Source organism: Vidua chalybeata, chromosome Z (genome assembly GCF_026979565.1).
Source record: "Vidua chalybeata isolate OUT-0048 chromosome Z, bVidCha1 merged haplotype, whole genome shotgun sequence".
NCBI classification, from domain to species: Eukaryota; Metazoa; Chordata; class Aves; order Passeriformes; family Viduidae; genus Vidua; species Vidua chalybeata.
The window spans coordinates 44,047,451-44,062,223 of record NC_071570.1 but is presented as its reverse complement, the minus strand read 5'-3'; the positions used below and the strand labels follow the sequence as shown (position 1 = coordinate 44,062,223).

Genomic DNA, 14,773 nt, shown 5'->3' with positions numbered 1-14,773 from the left:
TGCAACTTTGGCTAAATCTTAGAGGAAAATCTCACTCTGCTTCCAAAAGAAAGCTTGTCATACACATAAAGGAGAAGCAAGTAAGAGAAGCCTGTCGAGAGTTTTAACTAAGGAGAGAGAATCTAAGTGATTTATCAGCATTGTTTAAGGTCTTAATTTTATTAGGGAAAATGTTAATTGAGCTAGTTAGTACCCGTGAAGTAAAAAGTCAACCAGCTAGGTCTTCCTCATGTAAGCTTGTGTCTCATGTTGAATCCTTTCAATGCTCTTTGCAGCAAAGGCCTCCCAGTTATCAGCTCCTTTGTGCTTTAAATATCTATAGTGTGAGAAGCTCCCTTATGTCATCCCATCTGTGAAGACATGCAAGCAGAGCATTTGTTTTTTCCCAATTAACTAAAAAAGGATTTACTAAAAGGAATATTTCACTCTCAGCTTTTAAAAATATCATTTTCAAAGCCCAAGTAGATATTCTGAGAGGAAAAAATGCAATTAGAGTGGTCAAATAATAAGCATAAACAATATCATTTAAAAATATTGCAATATTTTTGGCCTGTTGACAGGGAAGAGCTTTTTTAATATATATAATTCAGAAGTTTTGAATAAAACCATTTGTGCAAAAACAAATTGAGAATTTCAGTGTGTGTGTTGTCTTTAACTGGAATCATGTCCTTCTTCTGGAATAATTAAACTTTTACAAATTTCCCAGGAAATAAAAAGAAAGGAAAAATCCATTAATGAAGTGTGTAAGAAACAGGCCTCCTTAAAAAAGAACAGGGAACATATATGAATGTTTTCTTCAGAGCTTAATTCAAATGGACATAGGAGCCTGCTACCAGGTTTGTGTTATGGCTACTTGAAAGATGAGCAAAGAGCATTTTGATACAGTAGAATTTATCTCCTTCAAGATTTGATATTAGCATTGACACAAAGTGTCATGATGACAAACATTAGACTTAAGTGTTTTAAAAAACCCAGGCAGTATGAAGCAGCTTGCTAATTCCCTTCCACATAGCCATAAGCACCTGCTTTGCCCTTTTTCTTTCAACTGTGTAGCTCTGGAAGACAGTCTCTCAGCCAGGCCAAGAGAGCTGATGGGCTCCCTGTTGGCGTGGTCAGGGAATGTGTTAAACCTCAGCACACAGGGTGTGGAGTGGATAAATCCAGAGGGAACAACATAGACCTGCTTCTCAGAGAGACAAAGTGCTACATTGTTGTTCTGCTGCCTTCTCCAGCAAAGCAAAAACATGGAACCAATTTTTTCTGTGCTCATTCACTGCCAGGTAGGACACCTGCATATGACTCTGGCTCAATCATGTCCCCAGGCCCTAGGAACAAAGAACACTAACGTGGCTCTTACCCCTGCTAAACACAAAGATGACATTGGTTCTTTCAGGCATTCTAATCAGTTCTACACAATAAATATTTATTCACAATATAGATTGTTTTAATGAGATGAGGAATGCATACTGGCTAGGAAAAACAGGGAAGAAAATACCAAGTTTGCTAAGTTGTTATCCACATTTTCATATGGAAAGCTGAGCGGATGGATACCAGAGGATATTTACATGTTCTGGCATACTGGGAACATACCAAGAGGCTGCATTATATTCAGGAATGTTGCCTTGTGTGCATAGCAGGAAACCACTTGTTGCTCGCTCACACAGCAGCAAATTGAAAGAGAGGAAGGGAAGCACTAAGTATAAGATTTCTGAAAACCTAACAAAAAAGCCTGTGTCTAACAAACTCAACAAGCTTGTTGGACACCTTTCACAAGCCTACAAACAGCACAGCACTATGTAATGGAAACCCTACTGCTACTGAAAGAAAATGCACAGTGCATTATACCTTCATGTAGTTTTGAAAACTGCCTTTCTGAGAAAAGAATTCAAGTGGAAAGATTTATGGAGAAATAGAAGCAAATGTCCTTGTTTTATCATTCATTCAATAGCAAACTGGAAGCTGTGATTTGCTGGAAGCAAATAGGAACATCCCCCTAGCTAAGGACAAGGTATTGTGCTTTCCCCTTTTCCAAAACTCTGAGTTACTTTGCGTTTAAGCAAACATCACAAAGGAAGTTTAAGCTGCTTTGGAAAGCATTGAACCTTTTGGTACCTTTTTTCCATTACCACCATCTTACATGGAGTACAATCCCTACCCACACCTTGCCCACATTCACAAGACACATACAGATGAGATTAAAAGTGTTTCCTGTTCCCTGGGAAAATGAGAATGGATGAAAATGTTTCATGAAGGGATTACAACATGCACAAATCACCTTCTTACATTTTGTCTCCAGGGAGCTTTGGCTTCCAATAGAAAGAATTTTTTTTAATAAACCTCTTGTACTAGGGTAGCTCTGTCGGTCACAGCTACATAAATTGAACATAGCACATAATTCATGAATTCACTACCAAACTAAAAACATCCCATCAAAAACAGGATACTATTCAGTATGAATTCTTCCACAAGATTAACACTGTCATTCCCAGATGTTCAGTACCATCTGTGAGCTGTCTGTGAAGCACAGCTCTGATTCACCATTCTGTGTATTGGTAGACAGCCTTTTGAGTACCTGACAGGAGTTGGAGCTACAAATCCTCTCTCTTCACCACTGTCTCTGCCTCATCCGCATAGAAAGACAGAGATACCCCCATATTCTAGAAGAGTATGAATGAGAAAATACCAGGAAGTATAGCAAACCCAAATTCCAGGCAAAATTGCAGAGCTGAAAGAACAGTCTTCTCAAAAATTTTCTCTTGGTCACCTCCTTGACTACAGTTTTCTCAAACTTACTTGCTGTGTAAAATCATTTGTTGACTTGTTTCATGGAATCATTTCAGGCCTTCATTGAATTCCAGCACAGTTTTGTACATTTTAACTCTGCACTGTTTAGAACTGTTATGCTCAGTTATGAAAATCATGATCACCTTTCTATTCCCCGACTACACAAAAATAAATATAAAACCAAAGCTTCTTCTTGGCTATTCAGATTAGCAAGAACAAAACCTGCTTTTTATCACTACTCACTTCAAATCCTGGCTTGTGTGAACTTTCGTGATGAGAAAGCAAACACAGAAAATATTCAAACAATAAAAATAAAATCTCTTAGAAATGTGAAAGAATATTCCACTACAACATGGTTATGAAGAGCATTACTTCAACCATACAATGAGATAAACAATAGAGAAGTTTAAATATTTTGGAATTTTCCATATCATTCTTTGCCTTCAGCTGAAACACAGTTTTTCATAAGTAAAAAAAAGCCCTTCCATTTTAAACCAATTTTAAACTGGCAACAACTGTGTCAGTAATCACACTTAATGTCATTCTGTGATTATGTGATTTTGCTGTAGAAATTCTGAGACTTATTTCATGCCATATTGCAAAAAAAATCTGTAACAAATGTAACCACTTGCAAAATAATATATAACATATACACAATGTAGATACTTAATTCTTTCCACAATACTCTTTTAATGTGTTAGAACAACCTTTTTAATCTTATTTTAATTTAGACAATCTTTCTTCCTGAATTTGTCTTTAGCAAAATGAAAATTTGTTTATTGTGAAAAGAAGCATGAAAGCTCCATAGGCATGAATTCATAATAGCTCTTATCACATTTAATTCCATGCAGAGACCCTCAAAATCAATTATTTGTCAAAGAAGAAGGAAAGTGCTGCCCCTATTAAGAGGAATCATAAAAGATGACTTGTAAATTTAGGTAGTCTTCCATAAAGTACCCTTTCCTAGGAGCTGATTTTTCTCCCAAGGTGGAACTCTAGATTGCACTGATAACAGGAGAAATTTTATCTTTATATTCATCCCGCGAAGATACAATCTCAGCAACAAATCTCATCCCTTAGTAGCTGTGTGTTTGGAAGAAGTATGCAACTGAGCCCCGAGCTGTAACCAGGTGGAAGTTCCTGCTGCTGTGCACTGCTGGCACCTCTGGTTTTACCCAAAAGAATGCCACAGAAGAGTGCCATGTGACTTTCTTATGGAGGAGAACTGCTGATGAAGGATTTGTATCTGCACAATTTTAAGTTTGATCCTGCAAAGGAGGATCAGTATGATCAGTTTCAAGTTTGATCCTGGGGTGTGGGTGATTTTACTGAATCATTTTCCCCAGGGCAGCCTGTGAGGAACAGGTCTCCCCAAGCAGCAGCTAGGATACTTTTTATTGTATTCAGGTACATGAGCAGAGGCACAGATACCACATTTCAGGCACCCATGCTAGGTAATTTAAACGAGCGATTCTCAGCTGTTACCCCTAGTTACAGCTAAGGGATGGTTAATTTTTTTCTCAGTAGCAATTACAGGGCTGTGTTTTGGATTTGGAATAAGATTGCTGTTGATAACACACTGATGGCTTGGTATTTTGCCAAGTCGTGTTTATCGTACGTCAACGACTTTCCCCCCCCCCCCCCTTCTCTCATGCTCCGCCAAAGAGGCGGTATGCAAATGAACGTGGGAGGGAGCGTGGCCGGGATAGGTGACCCAAACTGGGCAAAGGGATGTCCCACACACAGAACGTCATGCCGGGTATTTGAACTGAGGAGAGTAACGTGGAAAGGCGGATGATCTGGTTTCGGCGAGGAGGGTCTGGCCCAGTCAGTGGGTGGTGAGCAACTGCATTGTTGCACTTGTTGTTGTTGTTTCAATTATTAATCTCTTCTTATGTCAAAATACAAGTTTTAATTCAATTCTCCTCCGCATTCCACCGATGTGGGAAAGGGAGGAGCGGGGGGAAGTTGAGCGGCGACCTGCTTCATCTGCAGCTGAGTTTAAAACCGCAACAGTTAAGCCTTCCACATCCTGCTCCGTCCACCCCTAATCCGTCCACCGGCCGCCCGGTGCGCAGGCGGCGGGGCGGGCTGCAGAGGCGGGCCCAGCGACTCCACCGCCCCCCGTGCCGCCCCCACGGCAGGCGGTGTCTGTGGCCGCGGCCAGGTCGTGCCCGCCATGCTGCCGCCAGCGCTGCTCCGCCGCCCGCTCGCCGCCGCCGCCGGCCTGGCCCTGCCGCACGCCGGCCCGCAGGTAGCGGCGGGGGGCGGGGCGGGGCCATACCCTCTGCGCGGGGTCCGTCGCTGTCGCGACACCGTCTGTGGCGAGCCTGCGCGCGGGCACGGGCGCACCGAGCGCCGGGCCCTGCCCGGAGTTGTGTGGGATCCTTTGAGATCCGTCCCCTAGTCACGGGATCGATTCTGTTGGAAAAGACTGCTGAGATCAGTGAGTCCAGCCCACTCTCGAACACCACCGCCTTGTGAACCAGACCGTGGCACCAAGTGTCACGTCCAGCCTTTCCTTAAAGACCTCGAGGGACGGCGAGTCCACCACGTCCCTGGGCAGCCCATTCCGATGTCCCATCATCCCATCTGTAAAGAATTTCTTCCTGAGGTCCAGTCTGAACCTTTCCCGCTGTAGCTTGAGACTATGCCCTTTTATCCTGTCACTGTCTTCGGCCTGCAAGAAAATGTCGACCCCCACCTGGTTATGCTCTCCTTTCAGGCAGTTGTAGAGGGTGATAAGGTCACCCCTGAGCCTCTTTTTCTCCAGGCTAAACACCCCCAGTTCCCTCAGCTCCTCCTCACAGGACTTGTGCTCCAGACCCTTCACCAGCTCCATTGCCCTTCTCTGGAACAGAAGTCTAAGCAGCAGAAAGCTTCAGGGCCTCTCATTTCCCAAAGAAATCCAGTATGGAATGGGTCGCTCCTGCAGGCTGCATACTCAGTCAGGATCCTGCAAAGGTTCATGACAGTCCCAAGGAACCGTGATTCATGGCAGCTAGTACTGGATGTGTCATGCTGCGAAACGCCATTGAGGAACAAAGCCTTTGATTTTCACCTGTGTATTCAGCGACCGGGAAGTGCAGCCATGTGGGAGGGGCAGGCTCTTCTCCCAGGTAACAAGTGACAGAATTAGAGGAAGTGGCCTCAAATTGCCTAAACCAGGAGAGGTTTAGATTGGATATTAGGAAAAATTTACTCACTGAAAGGGTTATAAAGCACTGAAACAGGGGAGTGGTGGAGTCACCCCCCCTGGAAGTATTTGAAAACAGGTAGATCTGTCACTTGAGGATATGGTTTAGTGGTGGACATGGCACATCTGGATTCATAGTGGATAGGATGATCTTAAAGTAATTTCTAAACATAAACAGTTCTGTTCTGTGGCTTGAGTTGCATGGTGCTCATGCCTGCAGATTCATATGAAATAGGACATGTCCAAAATCCATCCTGTAGCTGCCTCTGTGCAAACATGGCCTAAGGCCAAAGCTGTGTTCTGGCCCTAATTTTTCATGTTTTATTTTGAGAGGTGAGTAGCATGTTCCAGGTTATTGAGGCAGCTGCAAAAGTACACTTAGTCTGGGACTCCCAAAGGGTTTTATCTAATATGAACAGAAAAATTGTTCTTGATCAGCCCTTGGGAAACAGCCAATAAAGGGCTAGGAGGTGGACTTAAGCAATCTTGTGTTGGAATAAATCACTCTTTCCTAAGTGTCCGTATCTTTTTCATTTGCCAATAATTTGTAATTTGCTAGTACTGGTATATGATTGTCAGTAGAAAAACATGATGCAGTAAAATGAATTGGTTGGGTAAGCACAACACAGGCAGATGTTGGTATTGCTTCCTCTTTGGAATCTCAGCAGCCTTGCTTTTGAATAATGTGTTTAGCCAAATTCATCTTGCTGCTGACTTCCTGAGGAAGAGGTTGAGAAAAGGAAAATCCTGCTTTGTTATGAGCTAATAATTAAACAGTTGAGTGCATAAAAAAAAAAGACACATTACAGTCTGTTGCATTGCCAAAATGAGTGGCAGCAAATAATGCACGTTGGAACTACTTCCAAAGAAAAGTCTCAAAAGGTACTTCTTTTGTAGTGGATGTCATGAAGTAAGTACCCCGTGCCCAACCTGTAGTAACAGATACTTCTGTAGTATTGCATTAATTAAAAAAAATTAGACAGAAACTTTCTGGCTTGAGAATTATTTTTACTATTTTTTCTTACTATTTTATTTCAGGTACGCCTTGCTACAGGGCCCAGACAAAATAATGGCATTTTCTATGAAATTCGCACATATGATATTAAGCCAGCGAAGATGAAGGAGTTTTTGAAAATGGTCAACAAGTACTTTCACTTTCGCACAGCTCACTCGGAGCTGGTGGGATTCTGGTACTCAGAGCTGGGAGCGATGAACAAGGTGTTCCACATTTGGAAGTACGGTATGGTCAGCATCCCTTCGCACTGCTCTGCTTTCTCTGTGTCCCCTGTCTCCTAGGCAAGAAGGTGAGGGGAGTGCTTACCTGGCTTTTATTTGTTGCTCTCATTGTAAGGAGGTGTCCCCAAAACATTGCTCCTGTACTGCTTAGTGACAAGAATACTTCAGAGCTTGTCAGGACAACGTTGATGGGTTGGGATGAGAAAGTTACAAGTGTTCTTGAACAGCAGTCTCTGTTCAAAACAGGTATAATAGAGGAACTGTGGCAGAGTGTTTAATTCATGGTAAATATTTTTAACTTAGGGTCAGTTCCACAAATGTCTTGAAACTTTCAAAATGAATGGAAAAAAGGAAATACACACACATATGCAGTCTCTGTATGTTTATACGTATGTATAATTGTTCTTGTATTTTAGCTCAGAGTACCAGTCACTCCCATAAAAAAATTAGCATGCACTTTGCATGCTTAAACTCTTTGTGCAGTGGGCCTGTACTGAGTTAGGAAGCTACTCCACCAGGTCTGACTTCTCAGGCATGTAGAGTGTTTTTGTTGCAACTTTAACCTTGCTAGCAATATGGTTTTTGCAGTATGATCAACTCTATCTTGTTGGAGTTGATGCTGACATGGAAGGTGCAGGTAAGACAAAAAAAGCTACTATTATGCTAAAAAACAGGTGTGCTGGCTGTGCTTTTTGTGGAGCCCAAGGGAAGTGATACTTGTGTTATAGAGAAGTGGGAAGGCACACTGGTATAATTCCCCTTGAACACCTGCAGTCCAGGTGTATCTACATGTTGAAACAGTGTGCTCATGGAAATCCAGTGTGGTCACAGTACCTGTTTAGATTAAAGGATCACCCATTTTGTTTTGGAGGGATGAATCGTGGAATCAGAATTGTTTGGTTCCTCTCAACTACATTTCTCAGGGCCACATCCAGCCTGGCCTCTAATGCTTCCAGGGATTGGGCATCCACAGCTTCTCTGAGCAATCTGCTCCCACGTCTCAGCATTCTCACAGTTAAGAATTTATTCATTATGTCTAATCTAAATCTTGCTCCATCCCAGGCAGTATTTAAAGCCAGGCTGGATGGAGCTCTGTGTGGCAGATGTCCCTGCATATGGCTGGGGGGTTGAAACTAGGTAATGTTTAGAGGTCCCTTCCAATCCAAACCATCCTGTGATTCTAAATCTACCCTTTGTCAGTTTAATGACATTCTGTCTTGTCCTATCACTACATGCCCTTATAAGAAGTGCTTCTCTAGCTCTCTTACAGGCTCACTTTAGCTCTTGGAATGCTCTTGTAAGGTCTCCCTGGAGACTTCTTCAGGCTGAATAGCCTAAATTCTTCCAGCCTGTCTTCATAGGAGAGGTGCTTGAGCACTTGTATCATCTTTGTCACCTCCTCTGATGTCAGTCATTCTTCTCTCATCCACCAAAGCTGCAGCTCTGTCACAGAAGGTGATAATTAGTCAGGCACAATTTGCCCTTAGTGAAGCCATGTTGGCTGTTGTCAAACACCTCATGGCCTTCCATGAGCCTTGGCATAGTTTTCATGAGGATCGGCACCTTGATCTTGCCAGGCAGAGGTGAGACTCACCATGCTGTAGTTATGCAGTTCTTCTTCTGTTCCTTTTTAAAAATGAGCTACTATAACTTCTCAAATACAATGAATTGTGGCTTAGCCTGACAGTTTCTGACAGTCTGACAGTTTCCTTAGGTCCCAAGAATATATCTCATTGAGTCCCATTGATTTGTGCACCTTCACGTCTCTTGGGTGGTCTCAGACCTCAACTTTTCCTACAGCAGGTGGTTCTTCATTCTCACAGTCCCTGCCTTTGCTTTCTGTGACTTGTGTGGTCTGGCTGGAGCACTTGCCAGTGCAGACCAAGGCAAAAAAGAACATTGAGTACCTCAACATTTTTCATTACCTGGGCAGCCATGTCTTTCTTTTCCTTAAGAGAGGACCATTCATTTGTCAATATTTTGAGTTCACTTGCATTTATAAATTGTCCTGCTTCTCAGAACATTTTAGTCTTGGCTATTGCTACTATCTCTAAATTAAAAAAAAAAAAATCTATGGGAAACCTTTAAAATGCAAAACTAAGGGAAAAGCTATACCTTTTGTTTCCTAACAGTGTTCTACATGTCTAATTATGGTGGTTCCTCTCCCCACACTGAGACCACACTATGATCTGAGAAATGAACAAACTTTACAACATCCTTCCTCCTTGATTCATCAGATCCCTGTTTACATAATTTCTATATTTACCTCTTGGTCCCAAGATACTGATATTTCTCAAAGTTCTTCCCATTTTCAGATGCTGATTTTTCTTTTGTAATATTGGGGGCTGTCTGCATAAATATATTGCTTAAGATGCCACTGTAGCCTAAGCAGTTGAAATTCGCACTCTTAATTATGTTGATTTGTTTTCCAGTAAGAAAAAAAAAAAAAAAAAAGAAATGGTTTAGCTTTTGGGCATTTAACATCTTTTTATGTAACTGAACACACAAACATTAATTCTACACTTTTACTGTCACTTTATATAAGCCAAAGCACATTTATTAATTTTTTTCTTGGTAGGCTATTACTTCTCCTGATTTTTTTTTCCACTTCATTTCCATATCCACTGTGCTTTCTCCAAATCTTATCCTTGGTAACTGTAGCCACATGCAGTAGTCCCTGAAATTGCTATGTGTAAATCTTTTTAAACAGTAAAATTGCTTAACTTATTTTAACTCTTTTGTAAACTTTCTTGGAAATTTTCATTTGACTTGAATCCATTTTAATCTGAGAGCTAAAGCAGATTTTAAAGAAAGTTTTGCAGAATTTAAAGGAAATTTACCACATCTGCTTTGAACTAATATGATGTCTAAAAATACTAGTTTCAAAATTAGAAAAGTGTAGTTTGCAGTTACATATTTTGATTGAGTCTGATGTGGCATCATGTGCATTTTTGCATTTTTTCATGTTGTTTTTTTTTTTTTTTCCTTTCCTTACAGATAATTTTGCCCACAGAACAGCAGTCTGGCATGCACTAGCAAATGACAAAGACTGGCAGGGAAAATTCATCTCTGAGGCTCTCCCCTTGGTAGAGAAGCAGCACAATGAAGTTGTTTATCTGGTGCCCTGGTGTCAGCTTGGGAAGCCTTCAAAGAAAGGGGGTGAGCTTATCCTTTCTTTTGCTGATTAAAGTTACCGACACTAACAAAAAATGGCTTAAAGTTTAAACCAGGTATTGCATAGTTTTATGACCCTTCACGTAACAAATGTACGTACATGCACCCATGTGGAAAAGGTGATATAACACAGTGAGGCACAGAGTTATTCAAAAGGATTTTACACTAACATACATCAATAACTGACTAAAGCACTGGTCATCAAGGTTGTTAATGATCAGGATTGTGACTTGCTAAATGAATATGCAAAACGGCAGTGCCATAGTAGTGGTCAGAGCAGTCATCCCAGACTTGCTTTGTCTATCCATCAGTGAGAGGGCATTTCCTGGATAATCATTGTTCTCTTTCACAGAGATTTTTCTCTTACCAATTTACTTTGATGTTACTGCTTCTTTTGCATAAAGTTTATAAGATTCCCTACTTTTTTAAAGATACATGAAAATCAAACATGAGAATCTGCTCCTTGATCTTGCCAGCTACAGAGGTGAGACTGAGGGAGCTGTAGTTCTGCAGTTCTTCCTTATGCCCCTTTTTGTAACAGTCATAGGTTAGGTGTAAAAGTCATGTCTCTTTGTATTTTAATTCTCTCTGTAGCAAATTTCATGTTAGTAATATTGACTACCAATGTTCCCCAATTTATGAACATTGGCAGGCTTTCTTGCATGAAGTGAGAGGGAACAGACCTTGCTTCAGCCCTCAGCACATGTATAACTACAGTAATCTTTGTTCTTTATTTCCTTTATTCGAGATTCGGCATTTTATGCTGCTGCTGTTGAATTTGAAAGCAGTCCAGTCTTCTCTAAAATCTGGAGAGATGACTTCAAACACTATTGTAGTTTATCCCCAGCCCATTGGAGAGTGACACCAAACACTGCCAAGTAGCAAGTGTCTGGCTTTCTATTACTGTGTCAACAATTGTGATCTGAAGTAACTACCTGAACAGAAAGAAGACAAGTAACTTTTAGCAGGACTGGAGTTTTTTTGGCAAATTATGCCATTTCTCTACAAATAAGGGAGATTGCTTGGCACAGCAGAGGTGCTAAACTAGTCCTGCTTTGTTGGTTATGCTGTCAGATCTTACTGTGACCAACTGCCAGGAGTCAAAGGAGTTTGTAATGTCATAAACCACTTCAATACCAGAAAACATCTCCTGTCTTAGGAAAGACATCCAGCATTCCTCAAGGAGGCACCCAAATTCCTCAAACAAGCATGACCACTTATGGTATCTGCAAAGTAGCCTGAATATCCCAAAGTCTCCATGCAGCATTGAATATTACAAAGTTGGGCTTTGTTTGTGTGAAGCATTCTGTTCTTCAGGGCCCTGGTACTTAGATTTACACTTGAACTAACTGCTCTTAGTGAGCTTGTGCTCTTGTGAGCCTCTGGAAGGTGTGAGTTCTTGTGCATGTTGGGAGGAAGGGGCAGTTTCCTGCTGTCCTCAAATGACAGGGAAACGTCATATTGGTCTCACAGCAAATACACTGTGGCCATGAGACATGGTTCAAGATCTGGAGTATTAATTTGTGTTTCCTTCCTTGTGGTAGTGTTTGCCTTTTCTTCTAGGTGTATATGAATGGGTTACTTTCCAGATGAAGCCTGGTGGGCCAGCATTGTGGGGTGAAGCATTTCGAGCTGCAATCAATGCTCACATCAACACAGGATATAAGCTGATCGGTGTTTTCCACACAGAATATGGATTACTTAACACAAGTACTCATCAATTTCTGATTCAGATTTTGGCATAGGAAGGGGCAGAGGCAGAGGGGCAAGCCACAATCCTGGATCAGGGTTGGCCAGCTTGCTGAAAATGTTGGTGTGGATCACTGAAGTCCTGTAAACAGTCCTTGAACCCAGCTTTGTGTATTGGGTTATAGACTTAAGCCAGTTGCCCCATTCTTAAAAGACTTTAAGGTCTGATATTAAACCATGCAATGGCTCAGTAAAAGATCATCCCACCACTAGCATGCCTGGAGAATTATTTCTGATAATTGCAAAGCATGTAACAGATGAAGGCAGATTGCTAGGACTTAAGAGTACGTGTTGTATTGCAGCATAGTAGTGCTCAGCTGACTTTATTTATACTTTCTCAGTCCATGTGTTGTGGTGGAATGAGAGCCCAGATCACCGGGCAGCAGGAAGACACAGTGCCCATGAAGATGCCAGAGTTGTAGCAGCTGGTAAGACATGATGAATCTAGAGAATTCACTTGTGTTACCTGCATGCATGCTGAGAAAAGTATTGCTTTTCATTGGAATGCTGTCTTAATTAAAAACGTATTTAATTTTAGTGCGTGACAGTGTCAGATTCCTGGAGTCCCTGCAAAATGTGCTTCTGATTCCTCTGCAATGCTCACTGCTGAAGTAACCTTCTTCTAAAGGATGTAACTGATGGCAGAAGAGACAAGATGGAAGTGCTGTCAGTCAGTGACATACCCTCATGAGATGAGCTGTTCTTCAGTTGACAAAAAATGGATGCAAAATGCTGATCCACTAGCAGTATAAATCAGCACTCTGATACCAATTGTTAAAAATAAGTTTATGGTGATGTTCCTACATCTCCAGGACAAAGAACTTGAGCCATATCATGATACAAACCATGCTTCGCCAACCTTCTATTTTAATCCTTAAGTTCTTCATAATTTTTTGCATAGCTAGATCACTTACCGAACTGAGAAAGTTGTGCTCTTGTCCAACATTCCAGCCAGGGATGGTATCATTTTTATGACATACTTTGATGCCTCTTATAATTATCACATCTTAGTTATTCCATACAGTTTTAAGAAGGAAAGCTCCCACATATATCTTACCCAATTATGTTTTAATCAGACTTCTCACCGTCATGCTTTATATAAATTCTGAGCAATGTACAACATCAGTGTTGCTGGAATTGCACTTAAATGTAACAATGGGGCTGATTAGGTAGTGTATCCTAATGAGCTCTGCCATGAGACTTTTTACATAGTAACTTGTTATGGCTCATTTCAGCCTTTTCCTTTTTTGTTCATGAAACACTGCCTCAAAACTGTGAGTTACCCACACAAGCTTTAGCTTGGGTATTTTAATATTTGTTTCGGGTGCTAAAGGTGATTAGGCCTTCTTGTTCAATTGTGTCATCAGACTCAACTGATTTACATGTGCTGTCATCCTTTGAAATACTTTTTATCAGACCATTGAAAGCTAAATAAATGAGCATAAAGCATTAATTCTTAGTGTTTATGGCTCAAGCTCTTACTCTTTTTAAACTATGAAATGATAAACCTCATTCTCCAAGTACAGTACTCATTTTGCAGTATTCATTTTTGATCAACAACAAATTGCTTTAGAACCAGTAAGCTAGAGTGAATAGCAGTAGGGCAGAGGGCTGAAAAGTCAAACTTCAGTTTTGTATACAGTGGTACAGAGCGCCCTCTTCTGCAATTTATAGGTATTGACTATAAATTGCAGAGCACTTGGGAGGATTTTCTACATATTAATCATGGATCTGCAATGAGCAATTGAGTACTGAAGTATCTTAGTACAGTTTGCCTAATGATTATTGCTTATTTAAAGTGCCTTAAGATCTTACAGAAAGCACTAAAACGAATTCTAGGCCATTATGTTTGTGTCCAAGTGGGCGCATGGGATGTGGCTGCTGTAGTTAAGGGAGCATACCAGGTCCCAGCTGCTATATCCACGTCTTCATACACTGCTCCCTCCAACAAAGCCATGTTTAGCATTCTCAGGGTGGAACAAACACTACTTCAGAGACCCCTGTCTTACATTTTACAAATCATCTTTTTAAGGTACAAAGAGCTGATGAACCAGTATATTGTTCAGAACATTGCCTTATAACAGTTCTTTCAAAGGATGATTTTTCTTTACTAACAAAAACATGGGCTGAAAAGTGGGGAGAGAGAGTTAAAAATACCTTTTTTTAATTTGATTGCAAGAATTGTTTCAGTGGGGGTTTTTGGTTGGTTTGTTGGTTTTTTTTTAATTAAAACTATTTTCTGTAACACCAGCACTGAGAGTAAAGAACATTCAAAACGATAGAGGTGTGCTTTATCCTGAGGTGCCAGCTGGACACTAGATCAGAACAGAAAACCCAGGAAATTAAGAGGCCTAGGCAATCATCAACCACATGAAGTTTGAAGTGCCAGATTCTGCACCTGGGGTAGGGCAACCCTGGGTATACAGACAGGCTGGGGAACAAGATGTTAGAAGGTGGCAGAAATGGGCCCTGGGAGGTCCTGGTCGAGGGCAAGTTGAACATGAATCAGCAGTGCCCTGGCAGCCAGGAGGGCCAGCTTTGTCCTGGGGTGCATCAGGCACAGCATCACCAGCTGGGCAAGAGAGGGGATTGTCCTGCTGTGCTTTGAGCTGGGGCAGCTTTACCTCGAGTGCT

The 14,773-nt window shown here is 41.3% G+C and overlaps 1 protein-coding gene across 2 annotated transcripts; it reads left to right on the top strand.

Moving 5' to 3' along the window:
• The first annotated feature begins 4,628 nt into the window (after positions 1 to 4,628).
• NIPSNAP3A (nipsnap homolog 3A) lies at positions 4,629 to 14,764 on the top strand. Of its 2 annotated transcripts, XM_053968736.1 has the most exons (6): positions 4,629 to 5,038; positions 7,019 to 7,220; positions 10,214 to 10,375; positions 11,954 to 12,100; positions 12,481 to 12,567; positions 12,678 to 14,764. In XM_053968736.1, exons 1-6 carry the CDS (start codon positions 4,964 to 4,966, stop codon positions 12,752 to 12,754), a joined length of 750 nt encoding a protein of 249 aa, XP_053824711.1. In that variant the 5' UTR covers positions 4,629 to 4,963; the 3' UTR covers positions 12,755 to 14,764. The 2 variants fall into 2 exon arrangements, with proteins under 2 accessions (XP_053824711.1, XP_053824712.1); XM_053968737.1 differs by lacking the exon at positions 11,954 to 12,100 and having other exon boundaries at positions 12,678 to 14,448.
• Positions 14,765 to 14,773: the final 9 nt, after the last annotated feature.